General features: G+C 40.4%; 1 protein-coding gene across 12 annotated transcripts in view; it reads right to left on the bottom strand.

The window, feature by feature from the left end:
• EHBP1 (EH domain binding protein 1) overlaps positions 1 to 20878 on the bottom strand; it is a 211345-nt gene that overhangs the window by 37928 nt on the left and 152539 nt on the right. For 3 of the 12 annotated variants that reach the window (XM_032103502.1, XM_032103513.1, XM_032103507.1), the window contains 5 exons: positions 15328 to 15475; positions 7713 to 7829; positions 4586 to 4713; positions 1763 to 1904; positions 1506 to 1612 (listed from right to left, as the gene is read on the bottom strand). In XM_032103502.1, the coding sequence (XP_031959393.1) occupies positions 1506 to 1612; positions 1763 to 1904; positions 4586 to 4713; positions 7713 to 7829; positions 15328 to 15475 (642 nt within the window). The remainder of the gene's footprint in view (positions 1 to 1505; positions 1613 to 1762; positions 1905 to 4585; positions 4714 to 7712; positions 7830 to 15327; positions 15476 to 20878) is intronic. The other 9 variants (XM_032103506.1, XM_032103508.1, XM_032103512.1 and 6 more) reach the window with 7 other exon arrangements.

The raw sequence follows: 20878 nt of genomic DNA, 5'->3' as shown, positions 1-20878 counted from the left end.
AACAGAAAAATACACAGGCTCTTTTTTTTTGAGACTTATCTCCCTACTAAGAGGGAGTCTAACTTGTTGCTGCATAAGGATCTCAGATACTTTTACTGAATGTTTTCAATTGTTTTTCTGTAAATGTGTCTGAAATAATCAATTCCACTTCACATTCAGGCAACAGGCATAGTAAACACATCAGCATACTATTTCAAATAAAGACAAGTTCAAAGTGAAAGTTAACAGCATGGCTGAGCTCCCAGGACCAGTAATGAGCTAAGAACTTTGAAATTTGGGATATCCAAATTTAAGGATATTATTCCTCCATTAATTTGGTCCCTCTCTTCCTACACAATAGCCAACAGTGTCACCCCTAATGTAAAACCCTTTACTACCTGTTGTATAGACAGAAAAACAGCAACAACAAAAACAAAACTCCCTGAGAGCAGACCCTGAAGAAATAAAAAAATCGGTCTGGGGAGTTGAAGTGATGTGCAATATATTGCCTTTCATCAACTATAATTAATTGAAAATAGTATGAAAACTTCCCTAATGTCAGCATGCATAATTGTTAACAATTGCTATTAGAAGATGAAAAGAAATGCTGTGTCAGGCTGTAATATCCCAAGAGTTCATGTGTATCATCTGCATATATAATTTGAACTCACTGTGCCAGACCTTTTCAGCTCTGCAAAAGTACAACTGGGCTAAAAATAACTCCGGCTCGTAAAAAGTTCGATGTTTTGGTGTAGATATGACAGTGGTACAAAATTGCTACTCAGCTCCAGATTGCCTCAGCAAAAACGACAAATGTGTTCAGATAAACTGTGGAGAGCAACAAACAACCACCCTCAAAGGCTGTGTTGCGCTTTCAGACAAAAAAAAATTCAGGTTAAAACTTGGTTCTTCCTGCTTCTGTCCCGCAGCTGTCCATCAAAACCAGCTTTCTCCCTGCGGTCTATCAAATATTTCCCTCACAAATCAATTTTACACATGATCAGCCCATACCCCTACTGAGCTGAACCTCCCCGTTAATTAAGTGAAGAAATTACCATATATATTATATTAATGCAAACATCATTCAGCTAGTAATTCACGGCTGATCTGGATAATGGAAAGGTTGAACACCCATTAACCCAAGCCAACAAAATGGGTTGGCTGAGAAATTCTAGCAGGTCTCATGTGACTCTTCCCTCTAACTGCAGCTCTGCGGTATCTGCTATTGTAATAATTAAAATCCTCCCGGTAGATCAATACTGGAATCTCTTTATGGGAAGTGCCCTGATGGAAATGTCTCAAGGAAGCTGGGGCTGTGGAACTCTGAAAAATTCATTTTTTTTATCTGACAATTATCACCACACTGCAGACTAATTCAACAGTGCACCCCTCTCACTCTGCTTTGAATGCACTGGAGATTGACATCTAAAAAACCCTAACATCTCATTTTAACAAATAAAGGCACTATTTCCACATACAGTTTGGAATTATCAGCAATCATGAAACCAGACAAAAAATTAATATACATTAAGCACTTCATCTTCTGATGGCTTCCTCTGAGTCTCAGCTATCGCAGCCTTCTCCTCATTTCCTCTCTTTGTATCTTCCTGTATTGATCTCTGCCTTTTCATCTCTTGAAAAAAGGGAAAAGACATGTAAAATTATTATAAAGCTTGATATTTATGTATTGAAATGTGGACTTACATTATCGGGTTTTCATATATTTATTGTTAAATATTATTAAATCATAAGATGGGAAAACAGGTTTTATATTTTCTCCTACCTGGTCTGCTCTCCACATATTGACTGAAGGACTGGAGCTGAGTTTTCCTGACAGTCGAGTCCTTGCTGAACACAACGGGATTTCTAAACCGTTCTGCTGCTTTTTGTGATCGCTCAGCACGATGTTCCTCTGTTCCATTCTGCTGGGAAAAAAACAGACACACAACAGTTTCTTTTGTTTACAAGCGGGAAGACATTAATTTGAAAGGTACGTTTTTGTGAGGGGACAGGACACAGCTTTTACAAAGTGGATTTCACAGCTCGGGCTGTGGTTTATATTGGATGGAAGTATCAGCTGCGGGGAAAAAAGCAGAAGAGTGATTAACTTTTGCTTTTTTGTTTGTTTGTTTAATGTGTGGTGGCAACGACTGGCTTTTTGCTCTGTGGGCACCCTCCTGCAGAACTCTCTACTTTTTTACCAACCAGACCTCTTCATTGTGACCGGCATTTGCCAGCAATGCCGATTTTAAACAAAAAATCGCTCCTTTGCACCTTTGCAGTGCCAAGCCCCGCGTGTGCTGCTGCCAAATCGCGGCGTCTCTGCCCCTGAACACGATCTGTATCATTTTAAAGCGTGTTGCTTTTAGCCTCTCTCCCTGCCCGGTACAGAAATCTGTCGTTTTCTGTAGTCCCATAGACTTGTATGACAAGAAGAACTAGTTTCTAATTTTATGCCCATTGAGATAAACCACTAATGCTGGATGAAGTCTAAAAGGTAGGATTATAATGCTACCCCACTGAACTGCATTTCATCAGCTATAACTTTCCAAAGCCAGATTTGTAAGTAAGCCCTTTACAGCTAAGGAAACTACAATTATCTTTTCCAGGGCTTCCTATGTTAATACCGGTAACAAATTCAAATGATTCTATCAACACAAAATATCCCAGAAGACTGAACCACTGTGGTGTGTGGAAGCTGCAGATACCGAGGTGCTGTGTACCAAACAAATATTTCATTTTATACCTAATCTTTTATTATTTTTATTAAGTGTTTTGAAAGTAAATAGGGAAAGGCTAAGATGCATGACTAATAGCTAAGCCTGCTGAATGCTGAAACTGGTTATCAAAAGCTACCAAGACTTTGCCCTTCCTCTGCATTGAGACAATCGGTAATGAGGGAGTTCTCCAACGGCCTATTCTCTCGCCTCAAGGAGGCCGGGGATACACAATCCCCAAGGGAAGGTAACAGTTTATCCTTTTCCACAAACACAGAATGCCTCATTTAGAAACCTGTAAACTGCATTTTATTAAAAAACAAATCCACCTCAATGCCAAGAGCTCCATGAGAACAGATGGACACCATATATTCCTTATAACGCCGCCTTTCAAGTCCTCCTTAGAAAAGACGCACACAGAGATAAACTGTTAAGTTGCACCTTTTTGTGGGAGTACCTTAAAAAGAATCAACTCCCTCACAAATGCTTTTTATAAAGACAAATACCATTTTTATCATGTTAGGTGATACCAAATTACCCTAAGAGGCAGCCTGTGTGTCATTTCACAGAATTAAGGTTAAACAAGTATTGCTTATACCTCTGGATGACTTTTCAGCTGCACTAATCAGGTGGTTGTAAGACTCTGGTTAAATAAAAGGTGGTTTCCTGTTATTAGTTTAATAACCATCTGACAGCCTAAACCAGAGTCTTTACCAAAATAAACAAACATGGCTAATTTTTTAGGCCTGGCAACATGCTAAAATATCAGTGTGATTAGCTAGTAAATCCCATTTTAAGAAACCTTTTTATGACTGGGGACTTCTGCCACTTTACAAATGTATTCCTCTAAGCCCACTAATTCAGTTAGCCTTTTCAATCCATTGTATTATTCTTGGGCCAGCTTCATTTTGCATTAAATCCACTGCAGAAAGCTAAATTGAACGCAAAAATCAGACTTGATCCAGGCTTCCTTTTGTTCAAAGATAGAGACCGAAAGTCCTCTGCTGCTGCCACACACTTTCATCACCAATTTATAGGAACCGACAGTGTAAGGGAAAAGCAATGAAAGTCATTGTTTTGGGACTTCAAAGCATCTCTGTATCTGGGGAAGGAAATCCTTTCAGTCAGCAGTGCTCTCCCCACAGACTGCAGGTGGGTGAAAAGTTATACCCAACTGGAAGTGCCCCAGAGCCATAGGGATACTAATGACATACAGGGACTATTTTTAAAAAATAGAATAGCAAGAACACAAGGGGTCTAATTAAGAAAATGAAATAGAAAATTGATTGGTGAGCACTTTATGCTGAAGTGGTGAACATTAAGAATAGGCAAAGTGCCCATACACACCACATACTCATGTCTGTTTTTCTCAGAAGCACTCATCGAGCACCCAAAGTATGTAAGCCTTTAAAGTGTACCGCAGCTTAATTTTAATGTAGGAAAAACAGAGGACCCGGACTGGGAGGGAAGCAAATCTCTGAGAGTCCAACCCCACTCCCATTCAAGTCAGGTAGTCTGGCTGCTTGGCTGCTGATTGCACCAGCAGCAGGATGGAGCCCGTGCTGCATTTCTGATATCAGTAACAACCTGAGCAGGCAGAATTTGAGAGACCTTCTTATACCTTTGAGAGACCTTCTTATACCTGTTAGTGTTCTGCCAATGACAAGTATCTAGATTTAAAAAAAAAAAAAAAAAAAGAAAGAAAACATGTTGATCAATCAACAGGAAAAAACCCAGTGCATTGCAAACAATGTAACTGCACTGCCACAAAGATTTTCTGTGTTTCTGACTCTGAAGGATTTGGTAAGAAATTGTTTTCCTTCTCACAAAATACAAACCCTCGATCATAACACACAGGTACCAAAACAAAAGCATTAAGCAAAACTTACCTTTATGTCTTGCTCTGAGCTATCTGTTACAGTTTTCTGAGCAGCACTGGAGAGTGAATTTGCCACCTGTGGCTGAGCTTCTAGGAGCTTCTTCAGCTTCAAATCCACCAACTTACTGTTTTGTTCTGCTAAATATGCAAATACCACATACAACAGAGTGAGATGCATTTCAATGCAGACTCACTACAACAATGTAGCAACTTAAAAGGTAGATTTAATTCACTTTGCTATCATTTTGAACTTAAAAGAAAATAGAAGGAATTGTTTTTGTGATTGGGATTGGCGCAGGATTGTGTAACGTACATGGATTTTTTCTTGGAAAACATACATGGCACTCAGTGGAACAAGTAAACATGCTTGCAGACAGCAGGTGAAAAACATAGAAAGTAGATAATGTTTAAGTTACTCCCAATGTGTACATACCTATACTTTGGTATAAAAACACACTTAAAAAGCCATTTATTTAAAGATGACAATTTATCATATAATTTACATACTGATAACCCCTCAAGTGTATGAACTACTAATTCCTCCTAAGGCTTCTTGGCACAGTTTCTCATAAAATTTCAGTATCAAAAAAGACTACTTTCTAGTAATAATTTACTATGATTTATAGAATATGTTGAAACTGGGAGTCATAAAATGCTTCAGAACTGCATCGAAAGGACAGACTCGAAGTCTGCTGAAGCCCCCAGTTTTTTAAAATCAATTTTAGCAACTTGGATCAGAGCCCAAATAAATAGCAGTTGAGAACTTTACCTCCCACTAATGCTCATTCTGTATGTGAATGTTGACTGTATGAATTTGTAACACACCTACACACGTAGTTACCCACACACACACACACGTAAGAAGGAGGGAAGGTGTTAATAACAAGCTGCAGCACAGAACTGTGGAGCTGTCCCTGGGCAGGGAAGCAGAGGAACACTGGCACAGAAGCCCCCAGACACACACTCTACATGCAGCCCCATGTGAGGACTCGTCCCTGCACTGGAGCCAGTGGAGCATCACCTGCACATATAGGATGCACTTACACCTGGGCCTTGGGTCACAGGCAGAGGAAAGAGCAGCTCCTGTGTTTTCCCACGTGCACAACCTGAGTTTTCCACTGCAGGCTGGTGACTTCCAGCTGGTGTGGAAAGCAGAGTCATGACTGCTTAGCCACATAGCTCCTTCCAAGGTTTGGAGTGCTCCAATACATATTAGCCAAAACATTTTTGGCATGCGGGCAGTCAAATGCTGCCTGTCTCCAGCAGCAATGGGCTGGGCTGGATTATGAAGGATAGTTTCCCTTTCCTCTGGCACACCCAGTCAGGGTGTCCTTAATTGAGGCTCACATGTAACTACATGCACATTCTTGTGGGCTTATACATAAACACCATGTAATAACTATGATATAAGAGGTTCACAACATGTAGAAGTACTGACAAACACAGACAGAAGCGATACTTAAAACCAAGAAGCAGTAAAAATAAAGTTTTCTCTTCTTGAGAGAGATGGGAGGGATGAGGATTCAGCAGGTGAGTAATTAAGGAAGTCCATAATGATCCCAAATGTGAAATGTCCCTTATAGTTGTACTTTTAGGTGTTCCCAGGAGATTCAGCCTTCATTAGAACTTGGTATGAATTGGCAGATTTACACCAAAATCCATGTACCCTGATTTCTACCACAGCACTAGACTGCTTTCTGTACTACTGCCCATCCTCCTTCTTACTTGTCTGTACCTTTGGCTACTACTGAACCGCAAAATGATGTCCCAGTTTTTTTTCAGAATGTCTCCCCATGGTAGACTGGGAACACTGGGCAGTGGGTTTGTATCCCTGAAAAGGTACCTCTCAAAACAAAAAAGGCCCACAGAAAGTAAGTCACTGGGGCAATGTGACAGGACTATTCACATATTCATTTTCTACTCCTCCTAAAATTAACCAGTTTTTACTGGAAAATTATTTAACTGGATTCTGCTTTAAGTACGCCAAATTCAAATGCTGGAAACACTAAATATATTCTCCTACGTGTCTGGAAATCCTCAAATAGAAAAAAATAAAGGACATGACTCAAATGTTTTGCATGCACGCAAGACTAGGAAGTGCTATATACACATCACTGTTGGTTTAATTTACAAAGAAAAACCACTAAATTAAGTTCTGATTTAACATATTGTGGACTACACATTTGGGTCCATCTGGCATGGGCAGAATCAAGCCAGAGGATGCTGAAGATGCTCTCTCTTGTACTGCCTGTTTCAAGACACAGTCCTGTGCTGGCCAAGCTACTCCAGGCCCGAGCTAACTTGCAGTGAGCAGAAAGGCCCTGGCAGAGAAGCCCACCACAAACAGAGACCCCAGGCACTCCTCAGGGCTGAGTGGAACAGGCAGACTTGTACAGAGAACAAACTCCTTCACCAGCCCTCTGCAAGCAGAGGAGCCTCTTACGGGTGGGCAGTTCCTTTTGCGTAGCTTTGAAGATCCAGCTCCTTTTGAAATAAGCATCTCCCTTGTAAGATTCCAATGCATTTAGCACCACATTTATCACTTCAACTCCAGTTTGGCTTGAAGATTTTTGAAAGGGGGGAATACCACTCCTGTGACTTCATGTGTTTATAAAACCCCTGTTATATGAACACTGTTAAGTAAATAGGACTACTTCTGCTCATATTTATACCTCCACGCCCCCACTGGGGCAACAAGGTGTAAACACAAGAACCGGTCCTCGGGAAGGAACCAGAGAGACACCAAGTCTGTATTAACAGAGGAAGACACATTTGCTCCTCTTCCCTGAGCAGATGGGCCAGGATGGCAGTGCAGAGTGGCAGCTCATCCCTCTGCCTACCTGGCACAATCCAGGCAGGGTGCTTTCAGGTGGCTCTGCTTTACCAATGTGGCCTGGGGTTCCTTTCCCCATCAAAAGAGCAAGAGACATTTAAATCTGACATGGTTGGAAATAATGATTTTGTTGATTTTAAATTTCAACTAAACATGAATGCAGGATATTAAACATGAGGGTTTAAAAGACCTGAAAAGGCACACGGGAATAAAGCTGACAGAGAGACAAGCAGCACATCAGTATTTATATGACGATGGAGTGTTAGTCATGCAAAATACACAAAATAGCCATTATTTAAATTACCCGTTGAATCAAGGTCATTTTCTAGGTTAGTAAGTTCATCTCCACCTCCAGTAACAGAGCATTCAGGAGCCTCCTCATTAGTATCTATCTCAATATTATCATCATCCTCATCCTCATCTGTAGGAACACACAGCATTAAGGTTAGTACTTTCATATGTACATGCAACACATCACTCAAAAAAAATGAATGCTTTAGAGAGCCAGCTGAGTTATGATAAAAATGCAAATAATTAAGTAAGTCTGGAAGGAGACTCCACTCTGTCCACTTATGGATTTACCTTTAAACTGAGACAATTCATTAAACATATGGGGTCTCTGCTGGAAACTCCTGCTCCAATAAAGGCAGAGTCTGGCTTCAGCAGTGGCTGTCCTCTGCACTGAACCTCCGGGTATCTCAAGTCAAAATGGTTTCCCCCAGGCTCTCAGTTCTCCATATTGCAGAATGGGTGCCAAAGCTGCCATGTGGCAGGTTTAGATGGGTCTGGGCAGCAGAAGGACCTTGAGCTGCTGTCTCCTGAGAAAGGTTCCAGGTACTGAGTTCCCAGCCTGGTGAGACTTGCTACTCCTCACCTTGTATAGTACATCCCAGAGCTGGGATCACTGTACCTTGCCTAGGTGTTGAAATCTCCTTCTGGTAGAAGGAGGAAAGCTACCACCTGGAGTATCATGCTCAATCAGGTGCAGTGAGAGCACACTCATGAATTGCTGCTTTCCCAAAACCACAGGATGGGTCAGGTTGGAAAGGACCACCGTGGGTCATCTGGTCCAACCTCCCTGCTCAAGCAGGGTCCTCGCAGAGCACATGGCACAGAAGTGTGTCCAGATGGTTCTTGAATATTCCCAGGCCCCACAGCTTCTCTGGGCAATCTGTCTCAGTGCTCGGGCACTGCTCAGTGAGGAACCTCTTCCTCATGGTCAGGTGGAACTTCCCGTGCCTCAGTTCCTGCCCGCTGCCTCTTGTCCCATTGCCCGGCACCGCCGAGCAGAGCCTGGTCCATCCTCTGAGCCCTCCCTGCAGACACTGACACACACGGATGAGGTTCCCTCTCAGTGTCTCTTCTCCAGCCTGAACAGGCCCAGCTCCCTCAGCCTTTCCTCAGAAGGGAGGGGCTCCAGTCCCTTCATCGTTTGCCACCCTCTGCTGGACCCTCTCCAGGAGCTCCTTGTCTCTCTTGTCCTGAGGAGCCCAGAACTGGACACAGCACTCCAGATGTGCCTCACCAGGGCTGGGTAGAGGGGCAGGATCACCTCCCTGACCAGCTGGCAATGCTCTTCCTAATGCAGCCCAGGATGCCATTGGGACTGGGCCACAAGGGCACTGCTGGCCCATGGACAGCTTGTTGTGCACCAGCACCCCCAGGTCCTCCTTCCCAGAGCTGCTTCCCAGCAGGTCACCCCCAGCCTGTGCTGGTGCCTGGGGCTGCTCCTCCCCAGGTGCAGGACCCTGCACTTGCCCTTGCTGAACTTCAGGAGGTTCTTCCCTGCCCATCTCTCAGCCTGTCGAGGTCCCTCTGAAGGGCTCACAGCACCCTGGGGTATTGGCCACTGCTCCCAGCTTTGTGTCACCAGTGAACTTGCTGAGCAGGCATCTGCTCCTTCATCCAAGTCATTGATGAATCAGTTAAAAGTGCTTTACTGCACTACTTTTCATCAGCATTGTTTGTAAGCTACATACATTTTAAATAAAATAATAATTGTAATTATTTTTTATGGGATCTTTCTACCAAGTTTCTCAGAGCAGCTTATGAATATCACTCATAAATGAGCCCCATAATGTTTTATGAAGTAGGTGATTATTATAATTACAATTATGATGATGATGTAGGTAAATTACGGCACAGAAAGAGTAAGTTACTTGAGGAAGATCAAATAGCAAGTTCTGAATTGTGAAGCAGATCCCAGAAAAAATCCTGACTCACCTTTTCAATACAAATATATAAGAAATTGGAGTCCATAAAAGCTAGATTAATACTTTCAAAGTACGTAGATGCATTGTATTTACTCACTTTTAAATCTCATATCAAATGCTATCTACACTTGTTCAGACTTACACTAGCATTTTTTTCCTATGTATGCATCATGTGTGTAAAAATTATAAAAAAGAGTAGGGTAAAGTGTGTCTGAAGAAACACGACAGAGTAACTAAAGGAACTTTAAAACATCTCAGATAAGAAAAAAATACAAATTATAAATACAGGATATGGGTACATTCAAATATCATACAAACAAAAAAAGATCCTAAATACAGTACCAAAATGCCATAATTCTGAATACCAGAAGTTTGGACCAGGATTGGTGCTGATCATTCGTCACCTGTCTTGGAAACACACTCAACCTCATTCCCAGACCTGAAGCTTGCACTTTAGGCCCATGCTGCTGTCACAAAGGTCATACAGCTGTATCTTTACTTTATCCCTTTATCTCCACAGCACCTATAATTTCCATTTTAGGAGCCTGTAAATTTTTTTATGTCTATTACTTTTTTCTAACCAGCTGCTCCCTCAATTCCCCTGTAACTAATCAACATCTTCCACAGACCTCTGCTGATATTGGGTAAGGCTCTTGCTGCAACAGACAGGAGCAAAGAAGTTCCAACTTCAGTGTCTTATCCAACATTGGCTGTGTGTGTGATGGAGCAGCAGCCTGTGAAGTAGGAGCCCTGTGCTTCAGCTGAGCACCATGACTTCCCTGGGCTCCCCTCCATGAGTTCTCCTTAGTCTCTGGAAGACTCAGCTTTCTTCCATGCTGCCCCAGATTGAGCCAGAGTGGTGGAGAAGAACACCTCTTTCCAGCCAATCCAAGATCTGCGACCAGACCTGGGACCTGACCTTCAGGTGTGGAAGTGGGTGGGCAGAAACACTCCTGACTCTCTGAGACACCCTTTCTGTTCCCACTGAAACTCACACAGGTGATCCTGGGATCCGGACTCCTGTTGTTTCAGGAAGTGCAGAGGTAAATGAAAAAAGTGGAAGGGCACAGCATGATCTTCATGAGGTGGAAAAAAGGATAAAAAGTAAAGGGATAAGCAGCAGACTGTAGAGAAAACAGAATGGTAAAGCAGCAACAGCAGCAATTCTGATGGTTTTGAATTTCCTTTAAAGCTGCTCTACTGTTTCTGATGAGGAGCTGGACTTTGCACACCATTATTTATAATTTATATTCCCTCATGATGATGATGTTGGAAAAATTCAGTGGCTCTCAGGCCATGGTACTCTCAAATACATCCTGGAGTTCATAGGGGCACACAGAAAGCATGCCTGGGCTACTTCCAATGTGGACACTTGGAAGAGGTAGAAGGGAAGAAAGGAGGACACTGTCATGGCAGAGGGGAACCAAATCCACCTGGAGCCTAGAAGCAGGCAGTGACTTTTGGAATCACCCAAAAGAGTCAGCTCACAAGGTCAGCTCACAGCTACTAGTCACCTCACTGGATGCTGGATGTGTCAAAACAATCTAAACAAGATGACAGGGTTTAAGACTCCTGCAAATGAAGGAATGCTTATATCAGATTATTTGATTTTCTTTAATTTAATATAGCAAGATGAGATCAGAGGCATTGCCTCTGACACCACCATTTTAGGAAACAAAAGAGATGGGAATGTGGAAGACACCAGTTTCTAGTATCAGATAATGACCTGACCTAGTATTTAATTTAAAGTTGGCAGACTTTGACTGAATATGATTATCAGGACATTTACACTTTATTAAAAAAAGAAATCAATTAAAAGCAGTAATTTGAAGTCATTTCAGAATTTTTCAAGTATCTTTAAAAATCTAGATTCCTTGATTTAAATTACTCCAGGGTTTTTTCCAGTTCAATGTTCTTCCCGTGTATTAAAAGGGAAATGTGTTTAGGGAGCATGTTACAACAAGATTTTGCAATTATAAATGATAAAAGGAACAACATGACGAAGAGATAACAGATATCTTTTATGAAAAGAACAAATTGCTAGTGTGAAAAACTTAAAGCTCTTGGTCTAGAACCAGGGCAGACATTTAGAAAAGGACTGAAGAACTGCTTCCTTGAAAAGTACGTAAATTTGAATCCTAGAAAGACAGCAAAGCTTTACTATGTCATGAAGGAATTAACAAAATAAAAGATAAAGGATTGAGTCAACAACTAAACAGCACTGACCATCACCCACACAGCATGGACTGCAGTCTGGACTGGAGAGAGAGAAATAAGTATCTTTTGGAACCATGTGGAAATGCCAGAATGTTGGTGGAAAAGGACCCAGAGGCATTTAATAGCTTTTACGTTTTACTATTCAGATTAAGGTCAGGCCTAATTTGTGGTTAAACTGATATTCTCTTGACTTGGTTTAAGCTTGTCCACATGTGAAGGAGCTGCAGCTGACTGCATCAATTTCTAGATTAAACGAAAAAGGAGTAATTTTCATGGTGAAGCAAAAGTATTGATGGGGGCTGGATCACGTTACTGGGAGAAGCTGCACAAACAGTATTCACTCTTAAGATGTCTCCAGCCTTCAGCATTGTCTGTGGGAAGTCCTTCAGGCTTGTGGATGGTGAGATATTTAGTTTATTTACTTTCAGGTACAGAGTTCGCTTTAAAGCTACAGGATGTGACAGGAGCCTCTGCACAGCAATAAAGGCAGCAAAGGCAGAGAATGGAAGAAATGCAGAGTTGAAATACTGGTTCCGTGTACAAGAAACCTGATGTCAGGACAAGAAATTACAGCAGTAACTGCCAATGGATAGAAATACTGCCTGCTAAAAATACTGAGGACCTAACACTGGTTTCATGAGCTGGAGACTAAGCATGATGAGTAAGGCTGTGCCACCACGTACATTCCCTGAAAATCATTGCCTCAGAGTTGAAATCTTGAACATACCCTGTCCTCACCACCCCTGGGTCCGAGCCGCTTCCTCACACTGATGCCAGCTCAAATAAAGGATGGAGGTGTGCCAGAGAGTAAGGAAAACACACCACCCAAACCCCAGAAGAGTAGACGGGTGTTCCACTGCACAGGGACAATTCCTAGATAATATGTCAATTCCTTTGTCCTGCTGCTGCTAGGAAAAGGGGGGATATTTGGATCTCTATCTTGATACTGTCCTTGGATCCATCTCAAGGCATCTGCTTATCGGCCTGAAGCTAGTAGGACATCTAATAAATTTGAAGCTGCCATCCCAAACCCTCTGGCAATTGGCAGGAAGAAGTATTTTCTGTCTCACATGCCAAATAACTTATGAAAAAGACTGCATTTCATAGCTAGGGATGCTGCTTATCCAGGAAAGTTTCAACTTGCCATAGGCGTTTGAGTTTTTCAGACCTTGATTAAATAAAGCCTTTTAACAGAGAATATTGCACCACTGCCAAAGCATGAAATTCTTAATGAGCATACAGAAACAATGAAAGAGATCATGTTTTTACCTACAGTTGTAAGGAAGAAGATAGTCTTTAAAAACTCCAAAATCTCAGAGCTGAAAAGTCACTTTTTTTCTGAAATAATTGAATTGAGAGTAAAATTATTTGGTACATTCCCTTTTTGTAAATCAAAAAGTAATTGCAATCAATGCAGAAGAAGAGATTAATGATGTATAATGGGCAAGACAGCTTGATAGACGTAAGATAATAAGCTTGTCTTGGGTATTGTGTAGGGAATACAGGACTCTACACAATAAAAATGTGAATGCAGTTGAGGAAACACTCAGAGTCCAGTGGTAGTAAGGAGACTGTCTATTAAATCCTAATTTTTGGTGGAAATTGAAAAACAATAAAGACTAAACCCAGAAATAATTCCAATTCATTTGGTTTGTTAAGTGTTGGTACCATTTCACAGAACTACTACATTTTAGAAGAATGGATTTCTTGAGTGGAGCTCTGGTGTGGCACTTGAAAATACCAGTGGTGTGGTAGAATTATGTGGAAGATGTGCCATACGGAAAGCTTTTTGAGATGGAGGAAGCAGAAGAAAATGCTATAAAATCCACATTGACATGAAAAGAGCAAAGAGGGATAAAACAAGACAGGAAATGAAGACTTTAAGTCCAAGCAAAGTTCAAATAGATTGGCCAAACTACTGTATGAATGAAGAGAAATCAAAGTAGGAAGTATAAATTAATGCAAAAGTAGAAAGCTGTGAAATTGTTACACTGGATAAAACCCAACAGGTAGAGTGGTGATAACTTTATAAATGAGCTGTCATCAGTTCTGATACTGTCTGCTCTTTTAGTAACACTAAACTCTCTGGGTGCATATGCAATCTCCCTCTATAAATGCAGATCTCTTTTAATGTATATGCAGAGCTACCTGAGACTGTTTACAAATTGAATGAAGGGCAGGACAATCAATGGCTAAATACAGAGCAAAACACGAAACAGGAAGACCACATCCCAGAAAGCAGCACACTGGGATCTTTAGCAACACTACAAGTGAGTCACTGCAACAAAACAGGGTCACTGCTATCCAGCTGAGCACCCAGGATATAACCAGACAAAGACCTTACTTTGACAGAAGGTATGGCAGGAGCAGCTATGTACAGGCACGACGAAACAGTGAGGAGGAAGTAATGAAATAATGTAGGATGGGGAGTCATAAACTGTGAAGAGAGATGAGGAACACCATAGCCTATGTAATGTGCCATTTGGCTCAGCCTTACTGCCATCAAGGATGTAATTTCTCTATTTATCACAAAAGAGAGTTATGTTGGCAAGCTCGGTTTACTGGGCAAAGAGAGTAAAACTGAAGACCAGACCCAAAGGGAGAACTGCAACTCACTGCTTTCTCCTTGGTGTTATTTGGAACAGAAGTGTAGCGTTTAGGGTGCAGTAAGACTATATTTAAATATTTATGCATATAAAATACATCTAGTAGAGAAGAAATAAATATTTTTGTTGAATCTACATGCATTGTGAGTATCAAGCTGGATTTTCCTTACACTTTGGCTTATGATTACGAGTTAGAGAAACACTATTTCCCTTAGAATATGTAGAAGACATTAAAAGAGCAAGAAGCCTGCACTGAAACGTGTGCTCAGCACCCATTTGAGTTTGAATGACACTACATTACTCCAGCTCATAGCACTGGCAGGTATATGAATTTTAATGGTATTTCAAAGTCAGTTTAATAACATTATAGCAATATTAAAACTCAAAACCTGAAAAAGCAAGTGGTCTGTCAAAAGACTGCCATTTAAAATCAAAAGGTTGTTGCTCCCCACCTCTCACAGGCCACATTTAAAACTCTCTTCTTTTGAACATATGTAATACAAAGTAACATTTCTTAAATATTTCAAATATTGTTTTCCCCCAAAATTATGTCCACGTTCCTATATAAAAACATATATTGAAGAGAATCAACAACCACGAAATTCCAAAAAACTGTGGGTAATGAGAAATCTGTAAATAACGGGCCAACATGAGCTACTTGTTCACAGAACATATTTTTCTTTCAATCACATGGCTGCTTTTCTTTTAACTGTTGGAAATTTGATGACAAATCACTGATTTAGGAAACGTATCTATAGCCAGGTCTTTTGACACGTTCACCTGATGAACAACAACGTTTTGAAGTGTGAATAAAAGTGATACCCAAAAAGGTCTCTGGTTTCTAGGTTGCCATAGGAATAAGATACAAGGTTCCTCAGCTCACCTCCAGATGCCTTTGACCTTTCTTTCAACTTTTCTGCAGCCATTTCAGTGTAGCTGGGAAGTTCTGACATCTTCACTCCAGATCGAGCTTCTGCTATTAGCTGACGAGCTCTCTCTCTCAGCTGCCGACGCCGCTCTTCATCTTGCTGCTAAGATATATTGAACAGTTGCCAACTCAGTAATTGACAGAAATGCAATTTCATTCTCAATCTGATCATCATGATAGGAACTGGTTTACAGCATGGTGCTTGGCCCACATTATAAATAGGACGCTCGATATCAGTTGGGTGTCACACCACAATTTTTAAAGACATCCATGCGCCAGATTATTTTTTTTAAGCATTCCCCGAATTATTACTGCTTTAGAAACCTGATGATTTGCAATGCAAAACTTTTATAAATTATGTTCTGTAAAAACAGCTTGATGAAAATTTGCAGACACTTTAGTCTCAAAGTAATCACAGCCAATGAGTGATCTGAGCGAAGTTTTACCGTGGCTATAAAATGGTTTTACTAAATTGAATTACTCATTTGAGTAGTATTCTGTCACAGAACTAAACTGAGAAGCCAGATGTTGCTCTTGGTTACTCCAAGCACCAAGCTGACTTCAAAGTGTAAAGTGGCATCAAATCTGACGCATGTTCTTTGACTTCAGTGGGTATTTTTCTTTAAAAGAAGATAAACTAATGAAAATTACTGAAAGAACAATAGGTGCTCTCACAGCAGAAAAGACTTTCCATCCCTTTAAAACATCCTACTAATGGGGCTTTGGTCAATAATTAAAGGAATCATACTGGAACCATGCCAGATAGTGCTGTCCCACTTAAAGCTCATCACTTAGAAGCATGATAATATTTCAGTTACATAAATAAACAAAGTTCTGCAGCATGAAATTTTGTAAAAGACTAGCCCACCATGATAAGAAAATCTTCATAAAAAGATGTGTTTAAACATATCTGTAAGACTCCACAGTTTCCATAAGGGAAACCATTTCAGTTTTCACTTTAAACATGGATTTTTGTGAAGTTAGGACCGTTTTTCCTCTCCCCTCAATATCAGAAATGCTCATAAGTGCAACAAAGTCAGTGCTTGGCTTAAATCTAACCTGCCAGTAAGACTGTACTATTGACACAATGACCTGGATAAATCCCAGGTACAGGCTGTTGACCTGAACTAAGTGGAATATAACAAACTGCCTAATTTTGGAGAGCCATTCTGGCAGCCTTCCCACCAACCCAGAAACTTGAGCATCCCACACCTGCAGAGGCTGGTGAGAGCTGTTGCTAAGTGCTATTTAGTTTAAGCAATCATTAATAAAACAAGTGCAAAATACTAATTAGGTACATTTTATCCATTTCCATGTAAATTGTTTGTTTGTAGCTATTTACTCAGCATTGTTCTCGGCACAATAGAAAAAATGCAAATGACTGAATCAGAATGCAGCCCTAATGGGACTTTCTGTTTATAACCATTAGCCCAGAGGTGTGCTGTAATTCAATCCTCAAGCAGAAAGATTTAGCCTCATTAACAGCTTGCATGGGCAGGTTACAACTCATAAAACCCTACAGTAAACAAAGTATATGGACACAGCGCAATATCTCGCCCCTGAGTGACAGAGTCCCGATTCCCTATCAGATCGCCTTGATTTACTTTTCTCCTAATGTCCTCCCCTGGAAAGACAATTCTGCCTGGGCCCTGCGAGGCAGAGGGATGGCACATGGGCTTTGTTTGCTTTCTCACATTTTAACTTCCCAGAAGGCACAGAGCAACAGTTCTATCAAAAATTTATTTGGTAAAGTACACATTAGAAAGACAACTGGAAAGCTTCCCCCCCTCACCCCCCCATGCACTATAATAGATCAATTTAATTTAATTTCTAGCCAGCCAACTGACACAGCAAACGGTTTTATTTCGACCCACAGTATTTGGTAACATTAATTACATTGAATTTTACTTGAAATAAAACTGCTCAAATCTCTAATATTCCTAATTCCTTGGATATAGGAACTTGCGTGCTTAACTTAAACGACTTTTAAGAACGAATGTACAAAATTAAGATTCCCATGTGGTTTAACGTCAAACAATTTAATCTACTTCAGCACGTGTAATTTAAAATAGGGCCAGTTACCTGTTTGTGACAAAAATGCCCTAAACTGAGCTGGCTGATTTCTCTCCTTTCATCCCCTCCTCCTGAAAGAGAACTTGTCTCCTGAATTATTAGCATAGTCATTAACATCCCGGGGATCTCCAAGCAAACACAGATTATGGTGGCTTGTGTTTGTGCTGATTAAGCCAATCATCACCAGCGGATAAGGGAAAAACCAGCCTAGTTCTTGCTTAAATTCAATTCAGGTATTTGAACCCTCGGTTACTGAGCTTGGCAGAAGAAACACTGGAGCAATGAAACTGAGATCAGAAAAAGAATATGGATTAAGTTTTGAGGTACAGAAAAACTGTTAAACAGCGTATCAAGCTAGAATTTGGAAAGGAAAGCACTCGGGAGAGGTATGGGGGACGAATAAAAATATAAAAAAAAAACCAAAACAAAAAAAAACAACCCAGGAGACACAAAAAGAAGCACTGCACCAAGAAAGGACCAAGCAAACACACATACAGTGATTTTTTTTCCCCGTACAGTTGAAAAGAAAACTCAGTAAAATCTTTCACCCTTTGACATGAATCTGACATGCCAAAGAGACATTACAGTTTTCTTTGTTATTTTCCCCCAACTATTTTGTAATGGTTTAAAGATCTGCCATGCAGATGCACAGTGAGGAAAACTTCACTATTTAAGGACAAACTCTTCAAGAATAAGTAATGTAATTCCTTGTTTCCCTCCTATAAAAATGTATTGGTATGCAATTTTTATATTTCACAGTTCACTGACATCTCGGCAAGCTTTCTTCCACTGCTTCAATGGTGCTACTTTTAATTTTATCCTCCTTAGTCCTAGTAATTAAAGTGATCAGCAGTGGCATCCCAACGGCTTTGACACAGCTACAACCCCCTAGCTGACTCCGGCTTTTAAGGGAAAGGGGAAGAAAAAAAAGGACGGGAGTTTCATTTCACTGGAACAAGAAAATCAAGCTTCTCCAATCCTCAACTTTATCCAATTGTTCTTTCAGCAGCCTTTGGATCTTAAGAAACAAATAAAAATGGCTGCCATTAGGGGGTCCTGTTTGTACTCGCCGCAGATGGCAATGACTGACATTACTTTGGCCAAAAATTATGCTGTGGATTTGGGAAGGTGAATTCGAATGTGAAACACTGGCGGGGCAGTTTCCGAGATCATTACCCAGCCAGCTGAGAGCTGCACAACTCAGGAAAATATTGAGAGTGGTGGAGTCTTTCAGGGGAAAAAAAACCCCAAACACCCCCTTAAAAACCATCTTCTTAAATGACCGAAAATTTTGCAATCTTCTCACATTAAAAAGAAAAAGAAAATAAACCACAAAACCTTTGCGAGGGATTTTTAGTCCTCCTCTGGCAGAATTTTGGGAGGATCCAAACTGCATTTACACCAGAATTCTGATAATATATCATCCTCTCACTATAAAAAAAAAATATAATCTGGTGAACTGCATTTATTTGACATTTAAAAAGCAAATTCTTTACCGTGCCCATAGACTGGGGGACAAAACATTAAAAAAATGTGGTAAATTACTTATAATCCACAGCAACAAAATCAAAACAGAATTGTACCTATGAGAGGGAGTGATTCCTGAAGCTGTAGGTTTCAAAATGGTTCGTGGTCAGCTGTGAGTGCACAGTACATCTAAGAGAAAGAACTTGACTGCCACCCCTTTCATCATTAGACAGGAAGAACGGCTCTGTTATTAGCCATTCAGAAAGAAAAAGACTTCTGTGCTTGTCCAGAGGCAAGGATTATCAAAATGTACCTATTCAGGATTACCAAAATGTACCTATTCAGTTAGGAGAGAAGACTGAATAAAAAAAAATAAGAAAAAAAATAAAATTACACGAGCTTTAAAGGTTTGAGCAGGCTGGGTTGTACTGTGACCTTGATCGGCTCTTGTTTGAGTAAATAGGATTTGGGATGAAACATTAAAACTGTTTAGCAGATCTTTTCAAACCATTTCAAACTTTTCTTATGTTGGTATATAATATAACCAGACATGCTTGTAAATGGCCACACCTGCTCATTCCTCTGGGGATGGCCTGATCTCTGCCTTTGCTAACAAAGAAAGGACGGGAGAAAAAAAAAATCAGCCTTTCTTGTTGCAAAACAGACTGGAAAGTCAAAATCTTTCTCAAGTTTGTCCCATCTGGTCAGATTAAATCTTTGATCACCCTGGGGACCACATTTATGTTTGGTCTCTAGCACTGCTTCAGAACAGCTCAAAATACACAGGTAGTGAGCAAAATACAGATTGCTAAGCAAGAAACACTTGGCATAAACAAAAGTGGCTTTGCATTTCTGTGACTATTCAGATCCTAGGAGGTAGTAAGCAAAAACAGACATAAACATCTTGGGTATTTTCTGCCTTCTGCCTGGTGTCTACATCAGCTACCTCACTATCCACACACTGCATGTAGCTTGAAAATATTTTTTCATGAATGCCTATCACAAAAAGTATCAAATTGCTTGTCTTAAGTAGCTATTGGCTTAGGAGCTATGGCACTGATACACTGATGAGACAAGACAGAACGAACACAGAAGTAGCTCAAAGTCTAAAATTGGAAGAATCACAAACAATATCTTAACAAAGCTGTCCCCCTTAAGAAAAAAAAAGCTCCCAAAAATTCACAATAAAATGGGGTTGAGTGGCTGTAAAATGGAAAACATCTCCTTAAACCAAGGAGGCATTTTTAAAGAAGTAGCCAGCAATTTCTTTTACTTTTATTTTTTAATTTTTAAAATAATTTTATGTTGTCTTGGAAAACGTACAATTCACTTGGTACAGTATTTCTGTGCGAAGAATGGTGGCTGTAGAAAAACAATCCACTGATAATTTAATTCCTTGTGTCATTGTGAAAGTGAAAAACTCTTAGTTTACTGAACGGAAAAAAAAAAATTTTGAAAAAAGAATGGCTGACTAAGTAAGTATCACCTTGTGCTACATCCAAGGCCTCTTGCTGGTTGTCTGGCTGCTCTTTTGTAGGCAAAAAGGAGCTGAACGCTCTCTGGCTCCTTAGATCTGGTCCAACAAATGCACTGCCAGTCATGCACACGGATCCAGCTTAAAACCCAGTGTGAGCCTAAAAGAAGCTAGTCAAACTGGCACCTACTCATGCAGAAGTAGATAGATTTGTCATGACAGGCTGATTATTCAATGTAAAGAAACAGTTTAGCTTTTCTAATCTGGTACAAATACATCTTTCTCAGAGAAAAAAGTAAAAGGTCTAACAGTTCAAGTATTTATAAGTAAAGAAACCAACAAAAAAATTGTAACGTCAAAGTGAACCACAGGTATTTGTGCTGGAGCATTCTGCTAAACAGCCCCCAAGTTCTATTCAGATAAATAAGATTTAACCCATTTAACCATTTGGGAGCTGCACATCTCCGTGACAGAGGTGATCTCATCTGTTTC

The sequence above is a fragment of the Corvus moneduloides genome, chromosome 3 (genome assembly GCF_009650955.1).
Source record: "Corvus moneduloides isolate bCorMon1 chromosome 3, bCorMon1.pri, whole genome shotgun sequence".
Taxonomy (NCBI): Eukaryota; Metazoa; Chordata; class Aves; order Passeriformes; family Corvidae; genus Corvus; species Corvus moneduloides.
Note: the sequence above shows the minus strand (reverse complement) of the source record. Positions and strands in the feature narration are given on the sequence as shown.